The sequence below is a fragment of the Lutra lutra genome, chromosome 11 (genome assembly GCF_902655055.1).
Source record: "Lutra lutra chromosome 11, mLutLut1.2, whole genome shotgun sequence".
NCBI lineage: Eukaryota > Metazoa > Chordata > Mammalia > Carnivora > Mustelidae > Lutra > Lutra lutra.
The window spans coordinates 84028904-84055290 of record NC_062288.1 but is presented as its reverse complement, the minus strand read 5'-3'; the positions used below and the strand labels follow the sequence as shown (position 1 = coordinate 84055290).

The window sequence follows — 26387 nt, the reverse complement described above, 5'->3', positions numbered from 1 at the left end:
GATGGTAGTGTCTGAGCTCTACCTGAATCATGGCCTGAGACCCTGAGAGGGTGGTGTACGTGATTCGAAAAGGTGAGAACAGGAAACTGTGGTTGCATTTTTAGGAATGTGGGCACTCATGGGAGGCAAAGCTACTGAAGAACAAACATTTTAAAATAGACCTGAGGTAGTAGAGGGCAGAGGTGTTTAAGAGATGAGTCAAGATCCACACTGGCTGTGTTTGAATCCCATTCTACCATTTACAAATTATTCAGCCTCAGGCAAGTTATTTAAGTTTTTCCAGGTCTCAGTTTTCTCACCCATAAAATTGGGAGGGAGCACTTAGCAAGTTCTTGGCCAATACAACCTGCTAAATGAATGTTGGCAAAACCTACCAAACACACATGCGTATATATATATAGGTATACACACATAACCTACACATGCACACATAGTTTCATTATTTAGGTGTGCAGATGGAATATGACACGTAAAGAAGGTTTATTAAGAGCAGTAAGCTAGCTCTCCCCTATGGATGCAGCAGAGATGGTAATAAAAGGGCTAATTAGTACACTTTGGAGAAACTTAATGTGCTGCCCTTTGGATACTAAGATGATAATGATGTTGCTTGGCAGAGGAACATGTGCTTGGCACATTCTTCAATATATAGTGGAATAATAGAATATGACTCATTTGCCTTCTTTCATCTACTTTTGCTATTATCCAATGATGGCCATTTATGAAATCAACTATTTGGTCTTTGGAATGTGGTGAGTTTTGTCCCTATGTAAATGGAGCTGTAGTTAAGACCTTTAACCTCATATGCACCCTCTTCTAACATACTGAATTCACTAGCTTAGATAACATAAAGGAAATGAAAATTTCCAGTGGTATTTGGTATTTGATGTTCAGAATCAGTACTTGAATGCCAGCTGGGGGATAAATAATCAGTTGAAAACCAGGGTATCAGTGAATGTGGGTAATCACTGAAAATCCAAGAAATTGTCGAGTGGGAAACTATTTACAAAGACAAATGTCCTTATCAATATTCTACCTTATTTTCAAGATTCAAATAATATATTATTGAGTGATAAAATGCCAATCTAAATGGACTGTTTGCCAGCTTAAGGTTTATTGACTTCAATTCATTGGTTATTATTACTAACTTTTTATTTTTTTAATGGTTTATTGCTGACATGCTTGGGGGAAAAATTGAACTGCAGTGGTGATTGCTACAGCAAGAAAATCAGCAGAAGAGGAAAATTAAATGCTAGGTGATAGTTTTAAGTCAGCAGTGATGGGGATGAGTGGGTGGGAAAGTTAGATTTTTAAGTGATTTAGCAAATGATGCTAAGAACATGCCACAACATCATTTTGGTTTTTCTAATGTAACAAATCATAATTGATCAATTTTTTGGTACTCATGTAAAAAAACCTCTTTACAGAAAATTTTGACTGTCCTAGGGAACTCATTGAGAGGTTTTCCCCACCTTTTGTTTAAAAGAATACTTAGAGATAGATTTCATTTCAAAATCCCAAACTGCATGAAAACTTTTTTCAAGAAGATATCTTTTATTCTGGAATACAGTGGAATCATGGTAGTAGTAGTTAGAAGTAATGAAATCAGGGAATGACATTCTCCTGTCTCTCCAGGATGCTGGGTCACTGAGCAGAGTTTTCATAGGTGGACAGATTCATTTATTTCTCATTCCTCCTCCTGAGAGGTGCTGAAAATGTATATTATCTTGTAAGGAGGAAAAAGCCCCAATTATTCTCCTCCTAGGTTATTTCTAACCTATTTCTCATGTCTTTTGAAATCCTATCCCAAAGCCTTCACTGCTTCAGTCAAAGTGAAGTGTTTCTTTTACTTTTCGATCACTTTTTTACTTTCCTAGAAGAAACAAATATCAGAGTTTATAAGTAATATAAAGTATGCTCCCCCCCGTCCCTGTGCCCTTGCCTTAAGGTTGTTTTTTTTCCCTATGAGTTTAGTTTTTGCTGGATTTATTCATTCTTTCATTTCCCATCTATCCGTTCATTTGTTCATTCATTCCTGACCCTTATATACCTCAGGATCTATGAGAACATAATGCACTTTCTTGCTGATAATTAAATTTCAAGAAATTAAATTTCTTGCTGATAGCTGTTTTCTTAAATAGTTCTGATATGAGAACCCAAATTATGCATATACTAGTTGAAAATAGTATGTGTGAAAACCATGGGGAGTGGTGGCCTTTGTTATAATATTATGCGACCTGTGACAAGTTTCTAAAATTAAGTCCCTGTCAGTCGACTGCCCCTCCTCCTCCCTTGTACAAATTCGGTCATTTACACATCTGAAGGAAGGCTGAAGTGAGAGACAACCTGTGGCTGCTGTTGGGTGTTCCTTTCCTTTTCCCCCTCACTTTTCGTGTGTCAGCTTAATGTCATTTCTTCAGGGAAGCCTTCCCAGTCCTCCCCAGAGCAGACGAGTTACTTTGTGACTTTTTGCAGCCTGTACTTCTCTTTGTCAGTGCTTATTACAGTTGCTGTTAAATGTCTATTTGGGTGATTGTTTCCTTAATGCCTGTCTTTTTCATCTCACCATATGCTTCGTCGGGGTGGAAGGACCATGTGTTGTTTGCTGCCCTATATCCAGAGCCCGTCATGGTATCTGGAATATAGTGGGAGCTAATCTGTTGAATGGTCTAATCAAAAAGTAACCATTAAAAAGACATTATATTTTCTCCCATTCTGTCAGTTGTCTTTTGGTTTTGTTCACTGTTTCCTTTGCTGTGCAAAAGCTTTTGATCTTGATAAAATCCCAATAGTTCATTTTGCCCTTGCTTCCCTTGCCTTTGGTGATGTTCCTAGGAAGATGTTGCTGCGGCTGAGGTCGAAGAGGTTGCTACCTGTGTTCTCCTCAAGGATTTTGATGGATTCCTTTCTCACATTGAGATCCTTCATCCATTTTGAGTCTATTTTCGTGTGTGGTGTAAGGAAATGATCCAATTTCATTTTTCTGCATGTGGCTGTCCAATTGTCCCAACACCATTTATTGAAGAGGCTGTCTTTTTTCCATTGGACATTCTTTCCTGCATTGTCGAAGATGAGTTGACCATAGAGTTGAGGGTCTATTTCTGGGCTCTCTATTCTGTTCCATTGATCTATGTGTCTGTTTTTGTGCCAGTACCATGCTGTCTTGATGATGACAGCTTTGTAATAGAGCTTGAAGTCCGGAATTGTGATGCCACCAACTTTGGCTTTCTTTTTCAATATTCCTTTGGCTATTCGAGGTCTTTTCTGGTTCCATATGAATTTTAGGATTATTTGTTCCATTTCTTTGAAAAAAATGGATGGTACTTTGATAGGAATTGCATTAAATGTGTAGATTGCTTTAGGTAGCATAGACATTTTCACAATATTTATTCTTCCAATCCAGGAGCATGGAACATTTTTCCATTTCTTTGTGTCTTCCTCAATTTCTTTCATGAGTACTTTATAGTTTTCTGTGTATAGATTCTTAGTCTCTTTGGTTAGGTTTATTCCATATTTGCAAATGACATATCATATAAAGGGCTAGTGTCCAAAATCTATAAAGAACTTAGCAAACTCAACACCCAAAGAACAAATAATCCAATCAAGAAATGGGCAGAGGACATGAATAGACATTTCTGCAAAGAAGACATCCAGATGGCCAACAGACACATGAAAAAGTGCTCCATATCACTCGGCATTAGGGAAATACAAATCAAAACCACCATGAGATATCACCTCACACCAGTCAGAATGGCTAAAATTAACAAGTCAGGAAATGACAGATGCTGGCGAGGATGCGGAGAAAGGGGAACCCTCCTACACTGTTGGTGGGAATACAAGCTGGTGCAACCACTCTGGAAAACAGCATGGAGGTTCCTCAAAATGTTGAAAATAGAACTACCCTATGACCCAGCAATTGCACTGCTGGGTATTTACCCTAAAGATACAAACGTAGTGATCCGAAGGGGCACGTGCACCCGAATGTTTATAGCAGCAATGTCTACAATAGCCAAACTATGGAAAGAACCTAGATGTCCATCAACAGACGAATGGATAAAGAAGAAGTGGTATATATACACAATGGAATACTATGCAGCCATCAAAAGAAATCTTGCCATTTGCGATGACGTGGATGGAACTAGAAGGTATCATGCTTAGCGAAATAAGTCTATCGGAGAAAGACAACTATCATATGATCTCCCTGATATGAGGGAGAGGAGATGCAACATGTGGGGTTAAGGGGGTAGGAGAAGAATAAATGTAACAAGATGGGATTGGGAGGGAGACAAACCATAAGTGACTCTTAATCTCACAAAACAAACTGAGGGTTGATGGGGGGAGGGGGTTTGGGAGAGGGGGGGTGGGGTTATGGATATTGGGGAGGGTATGTGCTATGGTGAGTGCTGTGAAGTGTGTAAACCTGGCGATTCACAGACCTGTACCCCTGGGGATAAAAATATATGTTTATAAAAAATAAAATTTAAAAAAAAGACATTATATTTAATTTAACCACTAATCAGAAAAAGTGTGTGTATTGAATTAACCTTTTTAGTTTGCGATTTTGCATATATGCTGGTTATCATTTTCTAGAAATTACATTCTACTGAAATGTGTGGAAATTAGAAAAAAAATAGTGTTCACTTATTTTTTGAATAAGGAAAAATTGAAGGTCAGGAGAAGCCACAAATTAGAAGAACTATAGAACTAGTTGGAATAAAAAAGTGAAGGTTTTAAATCCAACTTGCTATTAGAACTTTTGGTTGAATATATGCAGTGTGGTTAGGCTTAAGAATTCACACACTACTAGTGACTTGATAGATTATAACAACTCTTTCCTTTAGGAGCTACTGTGCTTTCTCATGGTAAAATGTAATTAGCAGCCATAAAAAAAAAAGTGTATTAATCTTATAGGTTATAATTATGGTTGTTTAGATGTAAATTTTTTCATGTTCATAGATTGCTTGTCTTTCATTTTAAATAACCAGGTTAGAATGTCATTACCAATTTGATGAACATCATTACTGTTCTTTTTCAAACAGGACGTTACTTATTTTTCAAAAGAAATTTTAACTGATGGTTGGTTTTAGGGTTGGAGTTTCTAATAGCCAAACCAAAATGTCTTAGTGTAGATGTTCTGCCCAAAGTACTTGAAATCAAGTTATGAAAAAATAATATAACATAGGAAAGTGGAAATCTGCACAGTCATACATAAATTTATTTAAAGTGTCTAATGATCAGTGATGAATGATGCCTGAGACCGACTGTTTGCCCCTCATATCCACCTTCTCTCTCTCTCTTGCCTTCTCTTCACTGTGTTGGGAGATGACTCTGTCCCCCAAACAGCAACAGTTTCTCTTACCCCTTGGTTTTCAGTGAGTTTGGTCAAGGAGAGAGCCAGCAGGAGGTCACGGTATAATTCTTTTGAATCCCTTTTTGTGGAGTGACCAGGGACTGGCTGTATCTCCCCAGGGAAGCCATTGCTTCTCTCAAGATGGCTTTCTTTTGCTTTCTGTAACTGCTCCCTTCTCTAGCCCTTAGTGCCCAGAGGTGGCAGCTGCCCCCTTCTGACTGTTACTGGATTTTGGCTTTACATTACCATTGCCTAAATACTGCCCCTGCCTTGAAAATAGTCCCTTTATGAACCTTCCTGTAGTTACCCTCATTTGAGTGTGCTGCTTCCCTGACTCAGTATGTTACCTTTGCAAAAGTGGCGAGAAAATGTACCCTATTACAATTCAGGAGAATATCCAAATGGATTACCTGAAACCAAGAAATGACTTTGTAAGTGTAATATATATTTATATTTTCAGGTATCTATATGTACAAAAATGTACTCTTTGACTAGATCTTCATATATGCCTCTGAAATTTCAGATTCACATCAGTAGCCAGCCATCTTTGAATTATTTATCTAGGAGTGAGAATGAATTGACCTTGTCTCTCCTCTCTCCAGTTGGCTTTGTTATCTGTGCTGTGCATTTGTGAGGAGGAAGGTTCTGGTGGGGGGTAGTCTGCATCCTGGCCCATAATGAAATTAAACTTATGACCTTAAAAGTACCAACGTCATGCTACAATCAGCTATGTTAATTAACCACAGGCCCTTTCGGTGTGGGTGTGTAGATAGAGTTCGCTTATTCTGAATGAGCTGATGTTGGGGAGAAGAATAAAAATAGAGTACACTGAAATCTCTCTCCTTGTCTCTTTCTTTCTCTCTCTTCCTGGCCTCCACAATTTCTTGTTTCAACCTTCCTCTCCTTTTCTTTTGCTAAGCTCCACGGTGTAGCAACACACAAAAGTTTGTGTCCCTTCGAATCGACTGTGGGAATGGAACTGAGAAGAAAGCCAGGAACTGAATTTCACAGTTGGCACTAACTTATACAAATAGGAATATTACTATCTGTTCATTGCAGGCAGGATTGCTTTGAGTAGGTCTTGGTTTGGGAGAAGAATAGGACTTCCACCATGCTTTTGGAAGCAAACTGAGGATAGTCATTACTCTCCATTATTACTCCACTCTTTGGCTCTACTTTTCCTTTTTCCTATGAACCTGAGGGGGGCATGACAGCTCAGGACAGTGTGAGGAGGGGAGGGTCAATGCTGGAGATTGACTTCTAGCTCCAAATCTCCTTATTTTTTATTGAATTTCTGATTATATACTCACATCTTGCCAAGAGCAGCAAGCGGTTTTAATACCAGAAAAGTAGTCACATCTGAAATGACAAAGTTAAATGGCTGTAATCGTTCTGGTTTCCTGGACCAGCTTCTGTAACAACAATAAATCCATCCCAAGACCAAGTGGCAGGAAGTTATCATAGTGGTGGCTGCTGTTGCTAAGGCTGGTATTACTGAGGAAGTTCACAGGCAAACACTACCCTCTGAGGAAAGAACATAGCTTCAAGCTGATCCTTAACTGGAGAAAACCAATGATGCTTTTGAACAACATGAGGAACCCACCCCACTAACCTCCTCCACTACTAAGTTCGACAATCAATGGACAAGGTTGTTTGTAGAGGTAAACAAGAACAAAAACCTTTTTGTCAGGAATTGATGGTGAAGATGTATGTGACTCATGTCCACAAACCTGCTCTGCTCTGTCTGCAAACCTGTCCTCGGAGGTATGAGTGTCTTACAGGAAGACTTAAATTTACCAGGATTCTGAGGGGCTTCCTCTGAGCTGTGTTCAGGTCGCTCATTGCTAGTCTTGTTGGGGGTGTCTTGGCTCCTTAGGGATGTGTGTCAAACCAGAAACTTTGTCAAACCAGAAAGAAATGGATGCAGGATTCATGGTGTTTTGAGTAGGCAAGGCAAGTTTTATGCTACTCCACAATATTTTGATATATAAACAGTGGGAAGCCCCCCCCAAACGCAGCCAGTGTGAAATTATAAGCTTCTTAGACCATGAATGAGTATTTATTGTGTCTGAAAGTCCCTCAGACCCCTTTGCATCTCAGTAATACCCCATTTTACCCTCTCAGTCATGTGCAGTCAGACTCCATGATGGCAGCAGGAAGAAACACAGGCCATTTAAGGGAGATAGAAGCACTCTTAGCCCTGTCTAGAATATCCATTTTACAGATGAAGATAAGCAAGAAGGGGAAATAATTCTAAAATCTCTGACTTTGGTCCTTGATTAGAAATGTAATTTTTATTCTTCTTTAACAATAGACTAAAGTGTTTGCCAAGATAGTTATGAAACTTTCATGGCTATTTTCAGCATTTCAGAAAGGTTAGTGACAGTTGTAGGCTTCCCTACAATATGCCTGCACAGCTACAGCTGAAATGGCCCTTAGTTAATTTGAACTGGAATTTTATCATCTCAGCTTGGTAACAACAGATTATCTCATGCTGATCAGAATCTTTAGCAAATGAATGGATCTTTGAGTAATAAAGAAAAGGGGGAATGGGTAAATTTTTACTTAAATAGTTTTATAGAAAAATCTTTCAAAATCACAATGCATGGAGAAAAATAATAAAAGGGATCCTTGACTGATTGGTAGATGTATTAATTTTTCTTTCAATGAGTATTTCTTGAGCCTCTACTAGATGTTAGAAGCTCATGTTATAGTTGTTTTTTCTTTTATTTTTTTTAATTTTTAATTTTTATTATGTTATGTTAGTCACCATACAGCCCATCATTAATTTTTGATGTAGTGTTCCAGTTGTAAACAGCACAAAGAAGAACCTATAGAATCTACATTTTAGTAGGGGAGATGGTATACACAAATTAACACAGGCTGTGATGAAGTGTAATGAAGGAAATAAATAGGGTGATGAGGTACTAATGAAGCTGGGGAGACCACTGTATGAAGGAAATCAAGGAAGGTCTACTTGAGGAGGAGACATTTAAATTAAGGCTGAAGCATGAGAAAAACCTTGGGCAAACCATAATGGAGTGAGAGGCATGAAGCCTGGAGGATAAAAAGGGCTTGGCTGGGTCAGGTGAGTGAAGGGAGATGTCAGATGGCAAATCACAAGGATCCTGCCTCAAGAAGTTTGGGCTTTATTATAGGAGCAATGGGAAAAAATTGAAGGGCTTTGGGCAAGATTTTTATCTTATCTCATTTTTTTAAGAAAGATCTGTTTGGTTACTGGTGTAAAATAGATTTGAGAGAAACAAGAACGGAAGCAGGAAGAACTGTCAAGTGGTTTTAGGAATCCAGATGATGCAATGGCTTGGACTAGGATGCGACTTTTTTTTGCTCTGCCATCACTGGGGCATGACCTGAACTGGCTAATTGAACTTAAGACGTCATGTCCAAATTCTGGCCAACAGGAAAGAGGGAGGTACATGAGATATACATGCTCTTTTCTTTTAAGACCATTTTTCAAAAGTTACCCTCACCGCTGCTAATAATCATAACAAAGAAGGCTGGGAAAATGTAGTCTTCTTCGGATTGGCCAAGTCCTAGGTAAAAAATCTGGGGTTCTGTCTAGAAGAAGTAGAGAACAGTCATGAGAGGACAATAACCTCTCCTGACTCTTACTTAAAATATATTCTTATGGTATATACTTGTTTATTTTTACTAAAATATCCAAAAGGTTATAACTGAATTTCTTTTTTCTAAAATAGAGCTTTTGCTTCCCTGAGTTCTAAGTCAGACTTTGGCCTCTCTTAGAGTTTGTAAGTCCAAGATTCACAGAATGACTAGCTAAATGTGGATCAAGTAATTAGTTTTATTAACAGCTGGGCAAACAAATAACTTCCTCAGACATGCAGCCGTCTGTTAAGATAAACTGGATTGGAAAGCATTTAGTGTAGACTTGAAGCCAAAATGGTGCCTCCTACTCCCATGCCACACATCTCAACATTAGGACTGTATAGAAGACTTGAAATCAGCTTGTTTAACCAGTGACATGGGTTTCAGACCACCCTCCAACACATGCTTGTCAGTGGAATATGGAAAGGAAGGATGGGCTTCTTCTCTAAGAAGAGAGGCCTAGCCTCGTCTTCTAGCCATACAGAGAAAAGAAGCCTGGTATGTGTGTGGGCAGGTCAGACAATGAAGGCAGAGCCTGTTAGTGACTCTTGCTCCATAAACATAGAATCTGACCTCTCATTCTGTAACCCCCTCCCCATCCCGAGAGAGTAAGGTAAAAGGTAGAGATCTAGGTAGAAAATACATGTTATACAGCTGCCACAAAGAGCTAAGTTTAGGGGTAAGAATATCTTATGTGGACTCAAATGAAAATGTAATGGAAGAAGAAGAGTTTTTTCCTTAACCAAGCCAATTATCAGAAAAGTGGAAGCGAAAGCAATTTTTAAAGAGAGTATGATGTTGACTCTCTTGAGTTGGGCAATTAATTGCCTCAGATATACTTTATTTGGGTAATGGAAATATGACCTTAATTTAAGTACACATCATATTCTTATGGAAACTCAGCACAAGGAAAATAAGTGATAAAAAAGCAAAATGACAGGTGTTTTTAAGTGATGTAATTTGATGTTATAAGGCACTGAAAGAGAAAAGAAACAGTCATGTAAGGAATGTGGTAGAGAAGGCTGGAAGGAAAAATGGGTGGAGGAGGGCTAAGAGGTTAGGGCAGGGCTGAGAATGGGAAGCTTGGCAATGTATGTCTCTTCTACAGAGATCTGGAAGAGTGGGTTTATTAGGGCTTCTGGCACACTCACAGGGTGATGGGAGAGAGGTTAACAAAAGTACTATTTATAAGGTGTACTATTTAGAAGTACTATTTATAAGATAAAAGTACAACTTATAAGTACTATTATAAGATAAAGGACCCATCACTGGATAGGAAGTACTCAGGAATCGGCAACACTAAGATCTGAAGGGGTAAGTGTAGAGAATAGTCACTAGAACCTTGTAAGAACTCTAGCTATGGGAGGGCGCCTGGGTGGCTCAGTGGGTTAAGCTGCTGCCTTCGGTTCAGGTCATGATTTCAGGGTCCTGGGATCGAGTCCCGCATCAGGCTCTCTGCTCAGCAAGAAGCCTGCTTCCCTCTCTCTCTCTCTCTTTGCCTGCCTCTCCGTCTACTTGTGATCTCTCTCTGTCAAATAAATAAATAAATAAATAAATAAATAAATAAATAAATAAAATCTTAAAAAAAAAAAAAAAGAACTCTAGCTATGGATGAGGGCTTAGGCAGAGGAATACCAAGTTGGTGGAAGAAATTGGGAGCATCAATCCTCACTTCTATCTCCTGCCCTTTCCTCTCTCTTGGTGTCTCCCAATGGCCAAACTCAGATGGAAGCCTGAGGTGACTATCAAGTAGATAGTCAGAGAGCAGCCTCCTAGGACATAGAGCAGGAAGGAGAAGGAGTAAAAAGGGCAAATGGAGAATAGTTTGTCCAATATTTTGGTGGAATGCGGGGTGGAAGGCTGTGGGGAAGAGTCTGCATCAAAATTCCTGCCACAGTTTAATTAATTAATTGTCTCCAAAAATTTTTGAGCATTTGTTCTGTCAGATTCTAGGGATACCAAATAAATCAATAGAGAGTTTTTCAGTGGGAGGCTCATAAGCCAGCACTCAGTCATAGTTCTCGTGTCAGATGATGGAGGTTGTGGGAGCAAGGAGCAGAAAAAACTGCTCTGCCTGAAAGAGTTAGCAGAAGCTTCCTAGGGAGGAGGTGACTTTTGAGTTGGATATTGAATTTGGGCAGAAGATTGCCAGGTGGACAGAATGGGCTACATAGGGAATAGCATGTGCAGGAGTGCAGACTCCACCAGGGCATGACAGGGAAGACAGTAGGTTAGGTAGGAGGATGGGATGGAGTCTGACTTCAGGGTTTGGTGACCCAGACTTTAGAGTCAGGATATCTTTTGAATGGGCAAGTGAGAGTTAATAGAGGCTTGTGGCGGATGTTACATTATTACAAGGAATGAGCTGATGCAGAATGCTTTCCCTAACACCCTCTTTTCTTGGTACATTCTCCTTTCCTTTTTCATTTCCCTCTCTACTTTTGTCCCTCACTTACCATTTCTTTTTCATTTTTCTTTTTTTATTCTTGTTGTTTCTAGTAAATGAAACTCTAGTAAATGAAGAGGGATTAGGATGGATTTAGTGGAGAGAAAAGAAAAAGAAACATTCCAGATTTTAAGAAAAAAACAAAAAAACAAAAAACAAAAAAAACCCAAAACCAAAACAAAACCCACTGCATTTGCCAGTAGGGGGTTAATTTGAGGATAGTGGAATTATTGGGGATGCTGGCACAGAAATTAAAATGCTTAATGAGCCAATGCTTAGTGGTCAACCACAATAAAATTAAAATGAGATGCAACTTCATAATGACTTGAAAAGTTGTCTTAAAATATGATCAGTATACTCTGATGTCTATTATTGTAGACTGCAACATAGCAAAAATTGAGCAAATGAAAACACAAACATGTACTCTCACTTTTCCACATGTTGATCTGCAAAGAGAAACTCCTTAAGACTTTGGGGAGTAAGTTCTTTACCTAATTATTCAAACAACCATTTTCTATCTGCACTTTTATTTTATATACCCTTTACACCTGTTTAATTAATCCCAAACATGAAGCTGACTGCTAATTAAACAGCCCTGAAAGTGACTGACTGAAGGTAGTAATTTGAAATAATTAGTTTTGGTTTCAAACACTCAATTTTCACACTTTGTGCTCATTTTTAGAAAGGGGTGGCTCATTATTATAGGCAGGGTGGGAGTTGTGTAAAGCATTTTACTGCTGGACTCTGAGTAGCTGAGGAAGTGAGAGGGTTATCATATATCCAAATAGGACAAGGAAATGGTATAGTACTATAGAATTAGCCATAGAATGCTCCCCTATCTCTTCCTACCTGCACACACACATACACACACACACACACACACACATATGCATGTGCACGTGCACACACACACACACACACACACACACCATTCACACATGCACAGAATTCCTTCCAAAGTGAAAGTCAGGCTATTGAATCTTTTTCATTAGAATGTAGGAATGTACATGCTCTTGGTCTTTGGGAGTTTTATTTAGTAAAAGGTAGATCTCACTGAGTCATTCATTGTCTCTTTCTGAGGTTATTTAGAAGCAAGCAATAGAAGGTGAAAGAGGCCCAGATTTGGTATGTGGTTTGAGATTTGAAGAGGTGTCCTTGCTGAGGAGTCATAAGCACAAAGTCTATTCAAGGGAACAATCTTATCTAGCAAAGAAAGCAAAGGGGCAGGAAGGAGGCAGGGCGGACTGGTTTTTATGGTCCTACAATGTTAACAAGCAAGTTAACATGGTCCCACTAGGAGAATAGGACCAGGAAGAATTGGGGGTTAGATAGGATAAAATCATTGTTATAGGCAATATATAGAGATACAGGTTATACAGAAGCTGAACAGATCCTGCAGCACCACGGAGAGCTCCAAGCACGTTGTTCTAGATGCTGCCTGGGTAACTAAGACTTTTGTACCTTGGGAAGTTTAGTTTCACTTTATTGGCTATAGATATGGAGTAGGACTCTCTAGACCCATGAAAGGTTATTCAGATGTTGAGGGCTTTTCAAGGATGTCAAGGGGAGAGTCCACTCCATGTGGACTGGAAATTACCTGGCCAGAGTGTGGTAGGGAATGGATTGCAGACTATGCAGTCAGCTGTATGTGGGAAGATGGAAGTGCAGCCTTTTGGACATTTTAGCACTGACATTACCTGCAGAACAAAGTTAATTGTTTTATGTACCAGTCAGACCTGCATCTTTAACCAAGCGACCTGAATTGGGGCATCTTGGATTCATTATGACCTCTGAACTTGCACACTGTGGCAGGGCAGCAGAGGAGTGGCGAGATGCACTGTTGCATAGCTCATGCTCCCAAGTTGCCCTCTTTCACTCTTCATACTTTCCTTGGCTTTGACTGTCTTCTTCATTATGCCCCCACCATTCTTTATCTCCAGTCCCAGAGACTCTTAAACTCCACATCCCCAATATTATTACCTACTTTTTAGTTGCTTTCATTCACTTCATGTAAGCTCAAAAGAAGCCAAAAAAAATTAAACTCATAATTTTTGTCTTCTAAATCTCCTCTTTCTCTATGTATCTTGGCAAATAGCAAACATCATCCACCCAGTTACTACAGCCATAGAACTAAGAGTCAGTCCACATTTAGCCTCATTACCTTCACCTTACCTTGGTTTTTAGATACTTACAGAGTCCACGCCCTTCCCTAACCCCATCCTTCCCCATCATTGCCTTAATTGAGTTTTCATACTTTCTATTTATTTATTTACTTACTTACTTATTTGACACAGAGAGACACAGTAAAAGAGGGAACACAAGCAGAGGGAGTGAGAGAGGGAGAAGCAGGATTCCCGCGGAGCAGGAAGGAGCTCGACCTCAGGACCGTGGGATCATAACCGAGCTGAAGGCAGACACTTAAAGACTGAGCCACCCCTTGGGGCACCTGGGTGGCTCTGTGGGTTAAGCCTCTGCCTTCAACTCAGGTTATGATCTCAAGGTCCTGGGATCGAGCCCCACATCTGGCTCTCTGCTCAGCGGGGAGCCTGCTTCCCCTTCTTTCTCTGCCTGCCTCTTTGCCTCCTTGTGATCTCTCTCTCTCTGTCAAATAAATGAATAAAATATTAAAAAAAAAAAAAGACTGAGCCACCCAGACACCCCCAGTTTTCATACTTTCTTACTTAGATTTCTATAATAATTTTCTAACTCATTGTCCTGCATCTAACATAGCTTTAATTTATCTCTAAGGATAGGATGGGCCCCCCTGCATTAGATTCTTCTGGAGAACATATTGAAATGCAGATTTCTAAGGCTCCAGACATACCAAGTCAGAATTTTCAGGAATGGGGCTAGCTAGGTGTACATTGAAATTTGAGGGCTGCAACTTTCTCCACAGCTGCCAATATGATTTTTCTGAAACAAAAATCTGATTATGCCACTATCTTAGTTACAGTCATTCTGTGCTTCCCCAAGCCTTTGTGATAAAATCCACACTTTTTGTCATACCCGACTAGCCCTTTATCTGCCCAGCTTTGCAGTTTTATTTCCTGATGTTCCTCCCTTGCTATCTCCCCTTCCCTCTGTGTGAAATGCTACAAATCCTGGAATCTACCATGCCCTTTCTTGACTGTATGCCTTTGGATATGCAGTTCTTTGTGACTGAAATGTCCTTCCTCACCTTGTTTGCCGATTTCTTGCATTGTCTGTGCCCCCATCTCTGCTGAATGTCCTTCCACTCTACTTCTTTAGCATCATGTGTTCTTCTATCCTAGCACTTTTCACTGGTAGAGTAAAAGTCCTCATTTGGATATATGAGTAAATGTTACATTTTAAAAGATTTTTAGGGGGAGATTTGTGGCATGTAGTTAATTTGTTACTTCGAATTTATTTGGATAAATGATATAGGATTCCTAATTTTCAAAGTCTGGTAATTCACCCTAGTATGTCAGAAAATTGTCTCTTTTCCTAAAGAAATGATGGTATAGATTCCCATTTTTTAGTATTTTGAGGTGGGCACCTGGAACCATCTTTTCATTAGAAGATACATAGTTGACTGTTCCCATATCATTTTATGGTACTGAACGATCATATCAATAAACAGTCAATAGACTCACAAAACTGTATATTTAAACTAATTTACCAAAAGTGTGATCTTAGGACTGAAATTGTATCAATTGTAAAAAAATCTCATATTAAATTCTCTGTTTGTGATCATGTAGTCTTTATGTCCTAAAGGCAAATACAGTTTCAGAGGTGGCCTTTTCTGATGTGCGTATGTACTATGCTTTCATTTTGGCTTCATTTTTGTGCCAGAACTTTATGGTATAAAAAAAGAGCAACAAAAGGCACAAATGTTTTGCTTTGGCTTCAGAACCTGAAGTAACACTAAGTTCTTTCTTGCTGTTTAGAAATGTGTTTTGAAAGAAAGTGAGCCTACAGACTTTTATAAAATGCTAAATAAAAATAAAATAAAATTGGCAGTCACAAAACCATATTTTGGCTTCAGGCTGATATGTCTGAGTTACTGGTATGGCTTTGGCTACTTAGTCTCTTGCATGACAATTCTCCATTCGACAGATTCCTCCTGGGTTGAAATGATCTGTCATTTGTTTTGCAGATACCTCAAATCAGCTATGCATCCACAGCCCCAGAACTAAGTGATAACACCAGGTATGACTTCTTCTCTCGGGTAGTCCCACCTGACTCCTACCAAGCTCAAGCCATGGTGGACATTGTCACGGCACTGGGGTGGAATTATGTGTCAACACTGGCTTCCGAGGGCAACTATGGAGAGAGTGGTGTGGAGGCCTTCACTCAGATCTCGAGGGAGATTGGTAAGCATATATTTATCAGATGATTGCTTTTGGAGGCGACAGGTTGTGGAAGTCTGAGCATCTCCAAATGCTCTCTGATCTATGTGGAATAATTAGAGCTCCTACAGATGCATGACCCAGGCTGTCCACTCTAGGGGGAAGTTGGTTTTATTATAAATGATGTTGTTGTTCATGGTCTATCAAGGTGACACTTTGGTGCTAATTTAGGAAATAGAGCTCCTGACTCAGGTGAACATTTTTTAAAGTTGTCTGTTTTGACGAGGGAGTTTGCTGGCACATTAAAGCCACTGTAAATTTGAATAAATGACATACTATTTGATTGTTCTGGATGGAAGTTTACATTAGCAAGTCATTAAATTAAAAAAAAAAAGGCAGTGGAATTTAACATCCAACACTAGAGGGATTAAGACTTGTAATCATCTTAAAATAATACTGAAGTAGCCCCCAAGGCTATACTTTCAGCCATATTCTTATTGTCATATTTGACTTTTTGCATTTTTATTCTTACCTTATGCTCTATGGCTTACAGTGGAATGAAGGGCAGTATGTAAAATTTGGGTTAGAGCAAGGTGCTGATGAGCTCTGCTGGGCTTTTTCCAAGGTGCTTATCCAAATCTCTGTAGGCATTTTTCCACATGTATATTTAGCCTTGAATTTGTAAATCCATTCCATGTGTGAAAAAAACAGAATAAAACAAAAAACAACTTAAAGTACAAATCTTATTGCTGATTGGTTAATCACATAATTTGGTGGGTGAAAGGAGGCATATTGTTACTTAACAAATACTATTTTTCTTATTAAGAATTACTGAATAAAATATACATATTTTTTCTTTAAGAGTAATAATAATATTTTGTGGAAAAATTAAAGTGCCCCTTGGCTATTTTTGAGTAATTTTGAACTTGAAGGAAAAAATTATTTTGATAATTTGTTGTCTTTCTTGGAGGGTTCAGCTCAAAAAGACAATGGGAGTTGGGGCGCCTGGGTGGCTCAGTGGGTTAAGCCGCTGCCTTCGGCTCAGGTCATGATCTCAGGGTCCTGGGATCGAGTCCTGCGTCGGGCTCTCTGCTCAGCAGGGAGCCTGCTTCCCTCTCTCTCTCTGCCTGCCTCTCCATCTACTTGTGATCTCTCTCTGTCAAATAAATAAATAAAATCTTTAAAAAAAAAAAGACAATGGGAGTGACTTAGGCTTGTCTAGAATTAGCAAGGATGGAGTCTAAAGTTATATTATTGGAGTAAGGTTTCTCTTGAAAGACTTGAAGATACTTGGGATCTGTTCCTCTGCATATGCTAGGACATGAAAAATTATTATACGTGATAGTATATTTAACATTTGTTCCAGTGCTGTGCTATTGCAGAAAATGTAGAGAAGGCCTGGTGTTGTTGGATGGATTGGGTTAATTGATTTAATCGGAGAACTGTCCACACCTGTGTTAGTGTCCATGGTACCATACTCTTTGCTCTTTGAAATTTTAAATTCCATCATTATTGCTATAAAAATGATTCAGACATTCAATTGTGCTTTAAATGATGACGAATTATATTATCTTTTTTGGTAAGAATCCAAAGTTTATCTTAGAGGAAATGCCCACTCAAATGAAAACAAAAGCTTCTGGAAGCAGAGCTAATGCATTATTTAAACAGCTGATGTCGGTTCTCACCAGAGTGATAATTCAACAAGAGAAGGAAACTGATAGAGTATGTATTGAGATGATATGTTTTTTTGCAGTGATCGTGTACATTCTTCAACTACAGGTCACATTGTGTGCCTGAAACCGATTGCTATGAAAAATTCAATACAGGACATAATTTGCCAGTTGTTGCAGAATCTGATAAAATGCATTGTTCTAAAAGTTAAGTGAGATCGCAGTTTTATTCATTTGACTAAAAAAAGAAATACTTAGTTTTCACTTTTGAGGAGCATTGCTATACTCTGGTAATACTGTCACATAAAAGGATTCAGATGGTTCCGTTCATTATTCCTGTTTCTATGTTAGTCATTCGTATGGGAGAAAATAATTTTAGTGCCTTGTGTATGTGCCTGATTAGGGCAACACGTTTCTTCAGTGTTGATCCTTTCAGTATTCTGTGACTTGATTGGCTGTCCATTCTATTTCAGCTCTCACTTATCTGGGGAATGGAGAAGGGCTGGATTGTCAATTAATATGCAGAATACTGAAAAGGCCAAATTGGTACCACACTAGAGTATGCCATGGAATATATTAAATATCAAAATCATCCCTCATTTTAATGACAAAGATTTTTATCTAGAACAAAAATAGCTGAAAATTAAACCTTTTACATGACAATGATATTAATGGGAATAGCAAATGGTAGCAACTTAACCCATTCTGAAATGATCTGATGACTGATGAAAATTCATTAGTTCTTTAACATTCGCTTCTCTTACTACAACATCGATGACATTTCTGTCACCATGTTAGTAGTGTGTTTTTAAAAATCTTAGTATGTTGACTGAGAAGACAATGTATAAATTCATTTTGTGGAATGTCTGCCTATTAAAAAAATTATATATTTTCCCAACTCTTATAAATTTTGTCATACTCTATTCTGAATTTCTCTCTTTAGAAACATTAATTGCTAAGAAATTTCAGTGTAAATTGAGGCTTCTAATGTTTTCTTTCTGATTAATTCAGACAGATCATAATGGAATGATAAGGAAGTGAAAATCTGTTTAGTGATAAATTGCTTGTATGGTTTGATTAGAACATTTTTTATTTTAACAAATCTGAGACTTGGGGAAGTGTCTGTGAATCTTAGAGAATGAAGAAAATGAGTGAATGATGGTCACGGACACAGACAGATGTCTGTGATGGCTCTTACCTAACCAAGATTATTCTAGGGAGAGCAGGACAGGAGTAACTCAATAAAATAAAGAGAAATAGTCCCTTGATATCTTAGCTATTATAGTATCAGCCCAAGGCATTCTTGACTGTAGGATTTTTTTTTTGAAAAGGCAAAAATATATTTGAGATCAGCAAATAGCACAATTTGATCAGAGCATAGTTTGTGTCGTGAAGTATAGGAGACAAAAATGGAAGACTTGACATGGTCACAAAGTTGAATATTTCACCTCCTGGAGAGGTGATTTTATTCATCTTCTAGACAATGAAGGAAACTGTTGAGGAGAGAGGGATCTATCAGAACATATTTAAGATTATATTAATGAGAAGTGGAAGATGGGGAGACCATTTGAGAGGCCTTTGCAGTAGTAATCCTAGCTTGTTATAGGACAGTGACAATAGAAATGGAAGAGGGAACAGACTTAGGAGACAATTATGAGGTGGGGTCCATGGAGCTTAGCAATTGATTGGAAGTAGAGCTTGAAGATAAGAAAAAAATTAAAGTTGAAGTTGAAGTTCTTTTTAAAAAATTTTTATTTATTTATTTATTTATTTATTTTGAACTTGAAATTCTTAACCTGTGCGATTAGGAGACTGCAAGTGCCACAAATAGAAAAGAGTCAATTAAATGGAGAGGTTGGTTTGGGATTGGATTGGAAGTGTGGTTTGGTTAAAAATACTATATATTGTAGGTACCAATACATATGTTTTTGGAGAAAAACAGCAAAGAATGTTCGTCTAGAGCTGAGAAGGGAACTGGGATATAGACCTGAAGCTTATTCTCACAAAATTGATAATTGAGGTGGGAAAGGTAATTGCTGAGGTAGAAGATATAGAGTGAAGATTGAATGGGGCTGAGGGTAGACTTTTGGGGAGAAGTTTTATATAGAGGTGTGTGATAACAAGACTTGGTAAGGATGCATAGAAAAGGGAACACTAGTACACTGTTGGTAGGAGTGTAGATTAGTGCAGTCATTATGGAAAATGATATGGAGGTACTAAAAAATTAAATATAGAACTATTCTATGATCCAGCAACCCTACTTCTGAGTATATGTCTGGAAAAAAAATGAAATCAGTATCTTGAAGAGATATCTGTACTCTCATACTCATTGTAGCACATAATAGTCCATAATAGCCAAGTTATGCAAACAACCTAAGTGTCCATTGCTGGATGAATGGTTGAAGAAAATATATATAATATATATGAGTGGAATATTATTTGGCCTTAAGAAGAAAAAATTCCGGGGCGCCTGGGTGGCTCAGTGGGTTAAGCCGCTGCCTTCGGCTCAGGTCATGATCCCAGGTCCTGGGTTCAAGCCCCACATCAGGCTTTCTGCTCAGCAGGGAGCCTGCTTCCTCCTCTCTCTCTGCCTGCCTCTCTGCCTACTTGTGATTTCTCTCTGTCAAATAAATAAATAAAATCTTAAAAAAAAAAAAAAAAAAAGAAGAAAAAATTCCTGCCATTCGTGACAATATAGATGAACCTAGAGGACGTTATGCTAAGTGAAATAAACCAGACACCAAAAGACAAAGTGGGGCGCCTGGGTGGCTCAGTGGGTTAAGCCTCTGCCTTCAGCTTGGGTCATGGTTTTGGGGGTCCTGGGATCGAGTCCCGCATCCAGCTCTCTGCTCAGTGGGGAGCCTGCTTCCCTCTCTCTCTGCCTGCCTCTCTGCCTACTTGTGATCTCTCTCTGTCAAATGAATAAATAAGATCTTTCAAAAAAGGAAAAAAAAAAAAAGGCAAAGTGCCCAAAACAGTTGAACTCATAAAAGCAGAGGGTGGAATTGTTGTTGCCAGGAGTTGGGGAGTAGGAGAAATGCATAAATGTTGGCCAAAGAGTGCAAGCTTTCAGTTATGCCAGCTGAATAAGATGAATATAAGATGAATGTATAGAATGGTAACTATACTTAAAATACTGTATTGTATACTTGAAATTTGCTAGGAGAGTTGATCTTAAGTATTCTCACCACACACACACACAAATAGTAACTATGTGAAGTGATGGATATATATGTTAATTAGCTTGATTGTGGTAATCATTTCATAGTATATACATACTTCAAAACATCATGTTGTACACCTTAAATACATAGCATTTTCATTTATCTCTATATTATATCTATATAAAGCTGAGGAAAATTGATATAAATGGGAAAAAAAGTGTGGGAGTAATGGTCTAGGCTTAGAAAAGCTAAGAGTAAGTATGGAAGAGTGTCACCTTCTCTTGATAGGTTTGTGGTGATGAGAGGACTCTCAGTCTCCTTTGAAGAAGATTTCCATGATGGGAGATGGTAGGAGTTCTTGAGGAAAAATTTAAGGGCATTGAGCTGATTTTCATAGGCAAATAGGAACTTTTGCCAGAAAGCATAGCTGAACATGTGTGGTACAATGGTAGGAGTCAAGGAGTGCCCTTGAGGGGGTGCATTAGTTCCCTAGAGCTGCCATAACAAATGCCATGTACTAGATGGCTTAAAACGATAGGAACATATTATCTCACAGTTCTAGAGACCAGAAATCTGAAATCAGAATGTTAGCAGGGCCATGCTCCTTTTGAAGACTGCAGGGGGAAATCCTTCCTTTTCCTTTTATAACTTCTGGTTTGTGCTAGTCATCCTTGGTGTTCATCGGCTTGTAGAGGCTTCACTCTAATCTCTGCTTCTGTTATCAAATCACAGTCTTCTCCTTTCTTGTGTCTGTCTCTATGTCTTCTCTTCTTATAAGGATGCCCATCATATTGTGTTAAAGGCCCACCCAACTCCAGGATGACCTCATCGTAATTGCATTTGTGATCACCCTATTTCCGTATAAGGGCACATTCTGAGGTACTGGGTTTTAGGATTTCAACATATCTTGTTGGGAGACACAATTTAATACCCATAGCAGGGAATAGTAGTGAAGATGGATGTACTTAGGGAGCTGACTTGCAGTGACAGGAATGGGAGGTAGACCAGGAGGACAATAGAGTAGAAATAAAGATGAGAGAGGCAGTAAGTAGACAGAATTTGGTTAATGGAGAAGCCTATAACAAAACCAGATCAGAAGTTTCTTTTTGAATGTTACAGGATTTTACCCTCCCTATCCTGACTACTTGAGTAGATGGAGTAACCTAATGGATGATTCAGTGTTCCATACTAGGGTAGGTGGTGGTATCTGAGTCTGGCTTTCCTAAACTTCTAGGTAGTTAAGAGCTTCCTAGTAGGATCATAGTGGGCACTCCCTGTTTAGTGGAGAACAGGCTGTTCAACCCCCCTGCTTTTTGTTCCAAGGTGCTGCTCTTTTCAATGACACCTTGGAAAATTATGGACATCTGAAGAGTCTTATGGAGCCCAGTTTATTTTTATTTTCCCTTTTGGGCTCTCTTGGCCTGAGGGAAGGGAATAGCTCAGTTGCTGCTGGTTGTTAAGATTTATCCATGTTGCACACCCTCAGTTGTTAGGATGAGAGTCCTCTATTTCTGTCTTGTTTTAATTATTTGATATGATGTTTTCACTGATACTGTAATAAAGAGGTTCATAGTATGTGCCTACATTTTTCCATCATAAGCTCTGGGGCTTGCAGGTTCTGACTCAAAAAAATGACTTCCTTGAGTCTTTAGACAGGCTTTCACTTGTCTTCCCTTATTATATTATTTTTAAAAAGAAGACAGGATAATAAATGTTAATGCTACCACTATCATTATAAGGGGCAAGAAAGCTAAAGCTTTATCTTTAAAGATAAAAGGAATTTGTGAAAGCATTATATCTTTTCACTGTGGATTTGTACAGTATGGCAACACACCTCCTTTAATCAGTCATCATGTTTATGAATGGCTTATTGAAGATGACAGGCCTGCAAGTCATCATCGCACACATTACAGGGGCAGAATAGACCTGATTCTGTCAAATCTTCTAGCATACGTGACTATTTTTTTTTCTAATTTTTTTTTCTAATTTGCAAGGGCTGGAAGCTTCCAACTATTGTCTGACATGTGTTTGGAATCTTAAAATCTCAGAATTGGAAGGGATTGCAGAGGTCATTGGACTGGCACAATCTGTTTGAAATGTTAATGCAATAAACCAATTTAATTAATTCTTTTTTTTGTGTATAAAATGACTGACACTTGCCAATAGTGATTTATTTTTTGGCGGGGGTCAAGCAATAAAGTCAGGGAGATTTCATTCCTAGTATATAATTGAAAAGTGCCCACTGATCATATTTCTAAACTATGTCAGTACCATTTTAGAAGAAAATGGTTTTTTTCTCTTAGATTATAAACAAGAATCAAGTTTCTATTAGCTGAAATGGATTCACTTCAAGATTAAAACAAAGTATTTTCAATGACAGAAAGAAAGGAATACATAAAGAGCAGCTTTTACCCTCAGATGTTCATTGCTTGGAAAAATGACTTCCAGCAGGCAAAAATCAATTTGACAAAAGTATTAATGTTGTAAAATACTATGAATGAAAGGAAACATTTAAATTCAATTGAAAATTTTACTTTATATTCCTACAGCTGAGTTCCATTGATAAACCACATTTCAAGCTGCAAATCATATTTAATTAATATTAACACCAGGTAATTGGCAAGAATAACTTCAAAGGAGGGCTGAGGACATTGCAAATTGGAACTGCAGGTGCCGTGATCCTGCAGAAGCTTTATAGGGATCCAAAGAAAGTGTATATGATTTTAACAATGACTGCAGAACCTGATCAAATAGAACATCATTTCAAAGCTGTTCTTCACCTTGGCCTTTCTTAATATTTAGGGCTTAGGAACTGCTAAGTAGCAGCAGCTGCTGTTAATGTTATGTTAATGTGAAATAGCAACAGCATTCAATAAGCGCTTTCAGACCTAATTCTTAATGCTGTAGTTAAGTGTTTCTTAAACAATGGCAGTTTGATGCAGTGGAACCCACGTTGGAATCAGGAACTTGCTTAAAGAAGTTGCTGCGGCTGATGTTGAAGAGTTTACTGCCTATGCTTCCTCTAGGATTTTGATAGATTCCTGCCTCAAGTTGAGATACCACCTTACACCAGTTAGAATGGCCAAAATTAGCAAGACAGGAAACAGCAAGTGTTGGAGAGGATATGGAGAAAGGGGAACCCTCTTACACTGTTGGTGGGAATGCAAGTTGGTGCAGCCACTTTGGAAAACAGTATGGAGATTCCTTAAGAAATTAAAAATAGAGCTACCCTATGACCCTGCCATTGCACTACTGGGTATTTACCCCAAAGATACAGATGTAGTGAAAAGAAGGGCCATCTGTACCCCAGTGTTCATAGCAGCAATGGCCACAATCGCCAAACCGTGGAAAGAACCAAGATGCCCTTCAACAGATGAATGGATGAAGAAGATATGGTCCATATATACAATGGAGTATTATACCTCCGTCAGAAATGGTGAATACCCAACTTTTGTAGTAACATGGATGGAATGGGAGGAGATTATGCTGAGTGAAATAAGTCAAGCAGAGAAAGTCAATTATTGTATGGTTTCACTTACTTGGGGGAGCATAAGGAATAACATGGAGGACATTAGGAGAAGGAAAGGAAAAGTGACCTGGGAGAAATCGGAGGGGGAGACAAACTGTGAAAGACTGTGGACTCTGAGAAACAAACTGAGGGGACGCCTGGGTGGCTCAGTCAGTTAAGCTGGTGCCTTTGGCTCAGGTCATGATCCCAGGGTCCTGGGATCCAGCCGCGCAATGGGCTCCCTTCTCGGTGGAGAGCCTGCTTCTCCCTCTCCCTCTGACTGCTGCTCTCCCTACTTGTACTCTTTATCTCTGTGTCAAATAAATTAAGAAAAAGAAAAAAAAAACCTTAAAAAAAAAGAAACAAACTGAGCATTTTGGAGGGGAGAGGGATGGGAGGATGGGTGAGCCTGGTGGTGGGTATTATGGAAAGCTCCTATTGCATGTAGCACTGGGTGTGGTGCATAAACAATAAATCTTAGAACACTAAAAATAAAATTAAAAAATTGTTTAAGTCCTCTTCTTCAATTATGAGATTTTGAGGATTAATATTCTTGCCTGAAAAATGGGAGCCCTCTTCTCAGTGGTCATTAAATGATATAACACTGATGAATGTTATTCATAAATTCTAACATGCTATTTGATATCAGGTATTACTAGCAAAAGGAATGGGGGATAAGCTGGATTTTTTTCCCCCAGTGTGTGGCAGAGCTACATATTATGAGAGTGGTAGAGGTCCTGCCTGGTGTGTAGGATAAATAGCCAGAGAGGGCTTGACTTGATTTGTTAATTACCTTCAAACTTATTTATATTCTTCCTGAGAGACCATGGAGATCAGATAGAAGGATTTTGTGAAGCTCCTGACACCTTCCCCTCTCTATTCTCCTTACTAGTCTCCATAACTGCTATGGTGAATCTTCTACCCTAAATCTTATTCTTGCCTTTGCTTGGGTCTGGTTGTTTAGTTGCCATTTGGAAGAGTTGAGATATCAGGACAAGTCTGGAATATCTTGCTTGTCTTCAGAGATGTGCTCCTGCAGATCCCTGTGGTACCAGTCAGCACTCTGACTGTAATCCTGACCTCTCTGTATCCGTCTTCTCCCAGATTATGTTTTTCTCAGGGGATGGACGCCCTCCATCACGTACCCCCCCCATGCCAATATCTAGCAGAGTGTCTGACACATATCAGATGCTTTATGAATTTCTGTTAAGCAGACACTATCACCAGACTCGTGGTTGTGTTGGTATTGTGAGCCTAGACAGGCTCTGGGAACTGAAAGGCAGAGATGATTCCAACAATGGTTAATACATTTTATTGCTAATGTGAAATCTATATAGGAAACTTCAGGGGCTTCCATACTGTTGAGTTGCTTAGAATTCAATTTTTTCTTATTGGCAGATACCAAAGCCTATAATTTGTAGATGGAGACCACCTCTAAGCTCTCCAGTCAGACAGGGCTAGGGAGTAATTAAATGCTTCTCTTGAGCAGGGTTTGAGTTCCAGAATTTTTATATCCTAGCTGTGAGACCTTGGGTAACTTAATCTTGTTGTGCCCCAATTTCTTCATCTGTGTAGTGGGTTTAACAACTGTGCAAGATGTGAATGAAGTCATGTATAACAATGTGTGGCACATGGTAAAAGCTCAATAATTATTAGCTTGTATTGTGTTAGGAGTTTATTCTCACCAGTGGGTGACTTAGGAGGGGGTCTTATTGCTCTGAGCCTGTATCTGGTTTGCTCAAGGAGCAAATGAGAAGGGAGGATGAGGTCCAAATAAATGCTCAATTAAAGGCAGCCAGTGCTCCTTATTCCTGAATCTTGTTTTGTACCTTCCAGCAGTGACCAATCCTATTATGATTACTATTTTTTAGCCTGGCTGATATGTTACCTAGAACAGTGTTGGCACATAGTTGAATGCATGAGTTAATTAAATATCAGTCAACATTGGAACACTACTTGTTCTTCTTTCTCTTCTTTTTTCAACCTAAATATTAATCTATAGCTAACATTCATTGTGCACACATTAGCACAGGACACACTTGGGGTAGGCTTTCAGGATACAGAAATGAATTATGGCTTCTGCTTCCTAGCTAGGCACTCTGTGTCAGAGGACTCAGAGATGCAAGCAAACCATTACAAATGGGTGTGATCATTGCCTTAATGGAGACATCATTTACAGGCATTGCCCAAGAATACATTGCCCCGACGAGGACATCCTGCAGTTCATGTAACAAAAAAACCTGGCATAATACAGTGGAGAGTGGCAGTCTGTGAACCGTAAGCTCAAAGACAGTACACCCTGTGATGGGAAGTGA

At 38.9% G+C, this 26387-nt stretch overlaps 1 protein-coding gene across 5 annotated transcripts in view; it reads left to right on the top strand.

Moving 5' to 3' along the window:
- GRM8 (glutamate metabotropic receptor 8) overlaps positions 1 to 26387 on the top strand; it is a 768517-nt gene that overhangs the window by 152808 nt on the left and 589322 nt on the right. For all 5 annotated transcript variants that reach the window (XM_047695832.1, XM_047695830.1, XM_047695831.1 and 2 more), the window contains exon 3: positions 15538 to 15754. In XM_047695832.1, coding sequence (XP_047551788.1) covers positions 15538 to 15754 — 217 coding nt within the window. The remainder of the gene's footprint in view (positions 1 to 15537; positions 15755 to 26387) is intronic.